The 9579-nt window shown below is 40.8% G+C and overlaps 1 protein-coding gene across 1 annotated transcript; it reads right to left on the bottom strand.

Annotated features, from left to right (window-relative positions):
* Positions 1-246: 246 nt before the first annotated feature.
* erap2 (endoplasmic reticulum aminopeptidase 2) lies at positions 247-8754 on the bottom strand. Its single transcript, XM_038704404.1, has 22 exons — positions 8722-8754; positions 7986-8089; positions 7698-7891; positions 7405-7591; positions 6629-6798; positions 6356-6494; positions 6140-6274; positions 5922-6042; positions 5641-5795; positions 5357-5470; positions 5116-5247; positions 4664-4795; positions 3784-3852; positions 3466-3641; positions 3200-3279; positions 2913-3096; positions 2599-2755; positions 2312-2496; positions 1999-2160; positions 1661-1801; positions 1223-1304; positions 247-727 (listed from the first exon to the last, which is right to left on the bottom strand). The coding sequence occupies exons 3-22, from the start codon at positions 7865-7867 to the stop codon at positions 581-583; spliced, it is 2838 nt and encodes a 945-aa protein (XP_038560332.1). The 5' UTR covers positions 7868-7891; positions 7986-8089; positions 8722-8754; the 3' UTR covers positions 247-580.
* Between the last annotated feature and the right edge of the window lie 825 nt (positions 8755-9579).

Raw genomic sequence — 9579 nt, 5'->3', positions numbered from 1 at the left:
ACCCTAGCTCTAATCCTCACCCTGAAATCAGGTCTGAACTCTTAACCCTCAATCAAGCTATACTTGTGAGGACATTTAATAGTTGCACAGTCATTAACTTCAACTCTAATTTATTTATAGCGTTTACCCTAATCCTAAAATAAATAGTTACTATGACGAATACCAAGCACGCACATGCACAAGCATAGACATAATGGTTGCAGGATATGTTTCAGTTAACAAAACACACACAAAGATGCCAAGACGTACAATGAACCCTTTAATTGTCTATTTAAGAATTTATTTACACCGCATTTGTGTGTTGCTTTGGAATGAATTTCTCTCTCTCTCACACACCAAAATTCTTGGTACACACTCATCCTCACAGACACCCTATTTTTTTCCCCCCACACCCAACACTTTTGTCTAACAAATAAGTCCCCTGAAAATAAAAAAAAAGGCTTTTTTTTCAACACAAAATTGTCAACTCTTTGGTGAGGTCAAGCACATTATACTTGGTAAATAAAAACACACATACAAATTCAAGAAAACTTCAAATATCCCTCTGTGGCGTCACCACCTCTCTTGCCTCTGCTGCCTTTCACTTCATTTTCTTGTTCAGCCAGTTTCTCAGAGTCTCCAGGTTCCTCTGAACCCAGCGAACATTTTTCTGTACGTTGTCTAGGGCAACCTGAGTAGCTCTTAGCTGAGACGCATGTTCTTTGATGGACTCAAAAAACATCTGCACCTGGGGGTCAAACAAATACATTTATAGAAACACAATTATGTTTGCAACAAGGTCAGCACACATGTGTTAGAGCTCATGGTTTTAAAGTCTTTTTAGGTCAGTGCGTCACTTTTTACAACTAAAAACAATTTTGTGCCCGCCTTCATATGCAGGTGCAGAACAGTTTAGTTTTCTCAGGCATTGCCATTTTAAACTTTGATTTCATCACTAATTATAATTACTCACTAATATTGCCAAAACCAGTCAATACCAATAGCATATACACTGAACAAAATTAATCACAGATTTTGACAGATTTGTCAACAATATTTGAGAGAAATAGGCATTTTGTGTACATAGAGAAAGTCTTAGATCTTTGAGTTCAGCTCATGATGAATAGGGGCAAAAACAAAAGTGTTGCGGTTATAATTTTGTTCAGTATATGTTGAAATACCGGTACATCTCTGAATTACCTTGTAGAATATAGATTAGTCCAAGACATAAGAGCACATTTACCTCAGTAAATTCCTCTGGAGATGAAAACTGGCCTGTGGTGCCAATAATGATGTTTCTAATACAAAATGAGCCCAACTGGAACCTGCAGAGCATAAAGACAACAGAGAGGACAGTTAGAGACTAATATCTCTTCCTACATATCCACACATTGGTATTCAGGGCTTTCATAGGTGTGGATATCTGTGTTGCTTGTGGTATTTTCAGGTATTTATCAAATCAAAAACCTGTTCCACTTGTTACTGAAAGCCTCTAGAAGCAGATAAAGGAGAAAATTTGTTGGCTTACACAACATTTTTGCATCCAACTCACAACAGCTTGATTTAAGTATATTGGTTTGTATATTTTAAAAAGGAAAGGAAAACTGTATTTTCATGGCATCATATGGTCTGAGTTATAGTGTTATGTCATTCACTTGTGTCTTCATTATGTTGTACTTACTTTTTAACCAGCGTGTCCCAGTTCTTTTTGACAAAGTTCCAGGCAATGTGATGTCCCAGTGGGTTCCTGGCCACCATCAGGATGAGACTGGACAGGTCTTGGGATCGAATCACCTTCCCTTCCAGACCCAGCTCCAGCAGTCTGCAACGCAAACACACACAATTTAACCTTCTCTATTAACAACACATTATCTGCCATCACGGGACGAGCCTCCAGTGAAAGTTGTTTAGCATATTCGATCTAGACTATCTGGCAACAGTACTATGATACAATACCCCATGTTTGCCACACAGTGGCAGCATTAACTGTGTGAAAAATCTAATCAGCAGAAGATGTACCTGTGTAGTTTGTTTGTGTCTCTGGTGCAGGTCAAGGCAAACAGGATTTTGCTTTTTTGTGCTGCAGAGAGGGAGATGTTGTATGTGTGTAAGAGCGAGGTCCAGCCATGGTCATCCTGAGCTCCAACTGAATACACTGTCTCTGCCACGTCAGTGGGCAAGCTGGGGTAAATGCAAGCAGAGACGTGCATATTAGCGACATGATGAATTATCAAATTATATTAGACCGGGAATAGCACCTGTTTATGTGAATCACATTGGCAGGTGTTGACTGATAATGATGTATGTTAAAATATAATTTAGACAGACATACTTGAGTGTACCGTTGGACTGAAGCCAGTCTTTGAAATTCTGATGTGCCTGCTTCAGACAGGGAGGGTCATCAAGGTGGCAAGCCAGTGACAGGATCTCTGACCTCAGCCGTCGCTCTGACACAGAGCCACTGTCGCTCCACGTCTGCTGGTCAATGACAGCACGGAAAAATCGCAGGATGTACATCTGCACCAAAGCACACGTAGAAAAAGTATCTCATGTGAACTCTCAACATTTCTTCCTGACATAGGCATAAATTTGATACTAAATGTACACTCGTCTTCTTACGCCCAGGTTTCTTGTTAAATCAAAGTCATTCCTTTTCTCAATCAACCGGTAAAAGGTCTCCAGATAGCCCAGGCCTTGAAGAAGGGGCACATTGTGTGTCTCCAGTTGCAGGTAACCAATCAGGTCTAAGCCTTTATTGAGCGGCAGATGACCTGCCCTTTAAAGACATACAAGAATATTTCAAAGGTTAGGTGCAGTATCAGGTGGAATGCTGTGTTGCCGTTTTGTTTACCTGTAACTACAGACATGCATAAAAGAGATCTCTTGTTCTCTCACACAGATCTCCAAACACATATACACACACATCTGCTTACGTGACCAGTTGAAAGGCATTGTGTATCAAGTGAGTCCTGTCTTTGTAGCTCAGAGCAGTGTGGTTCTCTGAAAGTAGTTTGGTCATCTCATCCCAACCATCGTCCTCGTAATGAACCACATAATAGCCTGTCATGTCAGTGTTTACTTTCAGCCAGCTGACTTCTTCTCCTATATGTATACTGTCTAAATGAGACAAACAGCAAAAGAGTAAACAGGAAAGTATTATGACAAAGCAAAAATGAAGATCTGTATAAATAATGTTGTCATATTCTCTCTTCCCTGTTACCTGTGTGAGTTGTCATCATGTGTCTGTGGACGGTGTTGGAAGCATCTGTCTTGTATGTCAGAGGGATATGCCAAAGGAAACTATGTAGGAGAAGAAAGTATAATGTTAAAAACCTGAGAGTTACTAAATAATAAATTAAATTCTTGGTGTTAACGGGTGAGTACCTGCAAGAGTAAACCGAGTAGAAGCGAAACGTACAGTGTGAACAGAATACAAAACTAAATTTTTTTTTTTTTTTTTTTTAAACTGTACAAGTGCATGCTCACCCCTGCTGCAATGAGGACCAGAGAGGGTCAGAAGGCAGCACTGTCCTCAGGAACCTGTCCTGTCTAAGCAGCAGACGAGGCCCCTTCCTAGTTACAGTTACCAGAGGAATCCCTTTCTGCAGAGTCCAAGTGTTCATCATGGCTGTCAGGTCCAGGTGTTCCCCTGCAAACAGGTACTGTAGGAGACAATTGGAGATCAATCAATACATGCAATCACACCGTCTCAAGGTCATAAAATAATCTTGTAAAAGCTGTGAAATTTTTAGGAGGACGCCCATAAAGAGGTGTTAGCGAGTTGATGTTTAAATATTTACTCACTGCATTTTTGGAGGCCTGGCTGCTGCTGTAACAGTGTTTTCCTGAGATGAAGTCCTCCTCTGAGCAGGTCTGAAAAACAAAATAGAAGACTTTTTCAACATAAATTTCTATTCATTCATTTTTTGCTTATCAAATTTACTTTACATTGCAAGTGACCATCTGATCTTTCTAACTTTATGAAAGCTTTTGGTTCCAATTCATTTCTGTACAGCAAGAAAATTAACTTGCTAGAGACTGGTAATCCATCACAATGAACGTCATGTCTGCTTTTATTTCTGTCAATGTTTTGTTATCAGTGCATGGCAAGGTGGTGTATTCTTTTAAAATCCTTTAGAATTGCATTACTGGGCATAGATAACATGACTTCAATGGCAATAAAAACAGACAACTCACATAGTTAGACATAGTTCACTTTGATTCATTACCTACTTATAAGTCTCAGCAATGTAATGTACCATAATGAAATGACTCAGAAACAATGACTGTCTGGAACGAGGGAAAACACAAATATCTAATAGACTACAGCATGCAAATATACCAGATTTAATATATGAGTTAAAACAGAAAAATATGAAATGTATGATTTCTGTAAATGGTTGGGTCACTCTCTGTACTTTGTCTGATTCCAAGACTGTAAAAAGGTAAGAGGACAACATATCTCGCCAAGTGTAATCGTCTTGCTACTTCCTGTTTAATTCAAAACCTACAGCTCTCTATTGTGATTCAATAATGAATTTACAGAACCATACAGAAAAAGTTTGGCACATCCAGTGTTTGACAAATACAATTCTGTCAGGCTGCCCCTTTATGTTTTGATTTACATGACTATGACAAAGGGATATACAGTGCATTTCACAATTAATGTAATTTGTGTTTTTACATTGGCAAGACTGTCCCACAGGTCCTGGTTGTGTGCATTTCTGTAGCTGTACTTGCGGAGATATCGAACTATCCCACTCTGGAACACGTCATCTGTCAGAAAGTGTCTCAGCATGTGCAGGAGACATGCTCCCTGGTGGGAGAGAGAGAAAATGGGCCATGACTGGGCATACTGTGGGTTGGTATCAAAGCAGTTTGAATGCTGTTCAAGTCATGAATGTGAAAAATATTAGATTTTCTGTTACAATATCAATATAGAGATCAATAGTTACGCAGTCACAAGTGTGTGTTTAGAGGCTGTTTTCCATCAGTTTCAAACATGACCAGGCCAATCAGAACTTGTAACAGAAATAATGTTTATTTATCTTTGATGTTGATTTCTACAGCTAATAAACTATTGTGTATGTATGTGTAAGCCTCTTTGTGACACATGTACTGGAAGTATAAGCATACTTTGTCATAGGACACTGTATCAAACATCTGTTTGATCTGAGTGGGGTTCTCTGCTGGGCTGGATATGGGACGAGAGGAGTTCAACGAATCATGACCAACTGCTGCAAAACAGGTATGCAGTAGATATTCCTCCTGCAAGATTGTACACAGAACAGCATCATCAGTACTCTCTTCCAAGCCTAATATTAATCTACCACTATTAATCACATAAATTGATTCTCAGATTAAGCAAAGCACATACCACTTTGAGGTCGGGGTAGGTGGCCTCCACTGAAATGTACTCCATATATCTGGCAAATCCTTCATTCAGCCAGATATCGTTCCACCACTCCATTGTCACCAAATTACCAAACCACTGTAGACAAGAATTTCAGAACTCTATATTGTCTAGTTATGTAATGATTTGAGCTATGAGCATCTGGGGGATATATTGCTAGTATAGGTCACAACAATGGGACATGTCAATCCCCAAACACACACACAATCCTGAATGTCATTAGAGTGCAGAAGCAGTGTCACACTCACCTGATGGGCGAGCTCATGGCCAATCACCATAGTAACCCAGAGTTTATCAGAAACGGAGGAAGTGAGGGGATCAAAGAGAAGGCTGGTCTCTCTGTAGGTAGTCAATCCCCAGTTCTCCATCGCACCAGACTGGAAGTCTGGGATAGCTATCAAGTCTGAGAGAGGGAAAACACGGGTCAGGGGACAGAAAGTGAGGGGGTAAAGAGGGGGAATTGACTGACAATATGTGAGTGGGAAAAATGCTGTGTGACTTAGTTACAGAAAAACTGAACAAAGGGTACCTTGTTTGGGTAGAGGATAGTGGATGTTGAAATACTCCTCATAGAAGTCTAGCATTTTGACAGCAACCTCCAGGGCGTAGTGGGTTTGCAGCCACTTCTCAGGGGCGGCATAGATGGAAACCTACAGATACACAACAGTGCATGAAAAAATGTCACTGAGAAAGTCATATTGTTGACAAGAAAAGAAGGAAATTAAAATATCATCAGGGAGACCACACCTGCACCCCAGAAGATGTTGTTGCTGTGACAGATTTGAAGTCACAGATGACAAAAGCTACAAGGTATGTGCTCATCTTTACACTTGCATCAAACTGGTCCTCAAGTAGGCCATCGTTTACCTCAACTGTCTTGACCTGAAATACACAGACAATTTATTGCAACCATTTTTCACACATTTGAACATATGTGATAATTAGTATATATGCAACACTCACCACAGGCATGTTGGACAAAGAAATGTACTCTGGACTCCGCCTTATCCGTACAGAGAAGTTGGCTTTGAAGCTCGGCTCATCGAAACAAGGGAATGCCATCCGAGCACTCGTGGGCTCAAAATGAGTTGAAGCTAAGATTCTGAAAAGAGACATCAGGACATATTTTTTATTGTATTGTATAGTATAGTCAACAAACTATACTGTTGTTGGACCCTCCATGTATGTGTTGGATATTTTACCAAGCCTGCTGTGAATCAATCTTTCCAGTCTTACCTGGTCTCTCCCGCACTGGTTCTGTAGGTGCTCTTAGAGAAGCCATAGAAGCCATCTGCTATTTCAGCCCCAAACTCAATATACAGAAAGTACTTTTGCCCACTGCTGAGCACCCTGGGAGAGAAAATGCCAATCTGCTCATGGGAAGGGTTATGAAGCACCGGAAGAACCTATGAAGAGAAAAGCAGGATATATTCAATTATTTCCAAGTGCTAAGTGAATAAGAAATGAAGATAATGTCACGGTCGTGGTGTGGAGGCAGGTTGGAGGACCCAAACGCAGGACACAGAGCGGAGCAGGTATAGTTCAAAGAAGGGTTTTAATATAACCAAAAGCGAGCACACTTACAGGTGAGTGGCTGAAAAACAGAAATCCAAAAGTACAGGGATACGAGACAAGACAAGACAAGCAAGGCTGGTTACAGGCAGGCAGAGAGTACACACACAACAGACTGGGGGGTAACATGAACAATGACCGGACAAGGACAAGACAGAAACACCAGGTATATATACACAGGGACTAACGAGCAGGGTGACAGACATGAGACTAACGAGGCAGAGAGAGAGAGCAGAGGAAAACAGAGACTTGACATGACAAGCAGACTATATAACAGATACTGGACACTAGACAGGACAGAACCCAAAATGCAACATACTAAGGCAGATACTAAACTCAAAAGTGCACAAAGGATGGCCAACCAGCAGAGCGTGACAGATAAGTTGGGTCCAATGTAAGTAACAATGATAAATAACCTGTAGCTCTGCATTTACAGCTACCTGGTCAGACAGATGAGTGAGGTCCTGGTCCAATATAGTCGCCTTGGAGATCTGCAGACCCTTGCTGTGTAATACAACCCAGTTTGTGTTGTTCTGGACATCAATCTCAATCTGCACTGAGCCAGTGAAAGTGAGACTTGTGAGGTTGGGGTGCAGGAGGAGGTGGTAGTGAAGAGGAATGATGTACCTAAGAGAAATAAATGTATTGTTTTTTTAATCAACAACTCAAAAACAGAGGTCAACCAATTTTCTAGTCAATTTATTGTATGAAACAAAAGTAGTGTGAAGAGTACCTTGGCAGGCGAAGACGGCTCCAAGGGAAGGACAGAGTACCAGTATCCAAAGGAGACTGTTCTCCCTTGGGGTGAGGAGGGCTTGATGCTGGTTGTGAACTGTGGGTGGGCTGACATCCAACCAGAGACACGTGGAATAGAGACAGCGCTAACAGCCTCACCAAGACCATTGTAGAGGAAATTACTTTTAACCACTGATTTGAAGAAAAAAAGCCAAACAGTGTGACAGGCTGACAGCTATTATTGAACTTGGTCACATCCCAAACATGAGCAGCGATGAAGGACCACCTGATGTGGGTGCTGAATGCCTGCCGAGATGATTTGTCCAGGTGTCACACTATCAGAATATGGCTCATGAATCAAAAATGTCTCAGGACCTTTTTTTCTTGAACCTGAAATACATTAGAGTAGGATTAAGCACACGCAACATACAGTACATCTCTTAATGAAACATTTATACCACCTAAATGTCCAATCAAAAATGTTAATAGTCTCACCAATGGAGAACTTCCTGCTCAACAAATTCACTCACATAGCTCACAATGTAGCAAACGTCTTATTTCACCTGTTTCTACCTATGGTAAAGGTGTTGCAAGGTGACAGTTTTGGACCTTGTAAGCGTCCCACATGAATTCTGTTGAGCAGTTAATTCTTACAAACTGAGCTGTGTTTATATTTTAGGGCCTCATCCATGACACAAAAGAAGGAGGCTCAAACATGTGACAGAGGAACCACATGATTTTCCATGCGGACAAAACAAGATGAGGACACAGCTATAACTGTAAGGTGACAACAGCTGCAGGAGTATAACTGCAGTTCAAATCAGGCTGCATACAAAGGCAGCAGTTGTGCTGTGCCATGCTGTTAAGATGAACATTATGTTAGTTACAACAATCCACAAGTTCACCAGTAATGGAACAAATTCTTATTAAGATTGCAGTAAGTAAAGTAACGCGTGTCTTGTATCTGCTTTAGAGACCGTGTTTTAACAGAATCAATTCGCTGCAAATATCAAAAGCTTTACCTCGCTCATTTTGGCTTCATCATCCTTCCTTCATGTCCCTGCTGTTTCACTTTCACTTTTAAGCTCCCGCCCACTGCAGCAATAAGGTCAAAGCTGAAGCAAAAAAACCCACGTGTGTGTGTGTGTGCGCGCAGGTGTTGTCTAATGTGCTGGGTATGTTGATATGATCAGTTTCTTACCTCAGATCTAACAGCCATTGGCAGGTGCTTTTCTCCAGTTGTTTAAATGACTCTTCACTGACTTTCTAATGTCCACATTACTGTACTGTCCTCAGCTTTCTCCCTCTTTATAAAGGCATATAAAGCCTCATTTGTGTGAGAGCTCACACTCTCTCTCTCCCTCTCTCTGTGTGTGCGTGTGTTTGTTTGTATGTGTTGAGGTCGGGGGTGAAGGGAGGGGGGTCCATTGTTAGTATAAGGTCACAACAATGAGACATGTCAATCCCCCACAATGCAGCAGTGCCCCTGGCAAAGCCAAATGGCATGCCCCCATTTCACACACTCACATATACACAAGGTGCACAAACACACGCAAACAAGGCAGTGATCACTGAAGCTACTTTAACTATAGCAGACATGACTGAGCCATCCAGGGGTCTATTTTACCTTCCTATCATTTATTTATGGACTGGTAAGAGATTTTAATTTCTAATGCATGATTATAATTCAGTAGGAAAGAAAATTCCAAATTATTGTTTGGTGAAAATCACAAGTCGAATATATTGACTCTTCAGAGGGACTTTTAGTTTTTTATTTAGAGCCTGACCACCATATTTAAGTTTAATCTGTGGCTCTTGAAAGTTAAGTAAAGTCAAGTTAATATTATTTATATATCACAAAATCCCAAATTTGAGATTTG

This window comes from Micropterus salmoides, unplaced genomic scaffold (assembly GCF_014851395.1).
Source record: "Micropterus salmoides isolate LMB-PRFRI ecotype aquatic unplaced genomic scaffold, ASM1485139v1 Ms_hic_scaffold_7, whole genome shotgun sequence".
Lineage (NCBI taxonomy): Eukaryota > Metazoa > Chordata > Actinopteri > Centrarchiformes > Centrarchidae > Micropterus > Micropterus salmoides.
This window is presented reverse-complemented; position numbering and strand designations above follow the sequence as displayed.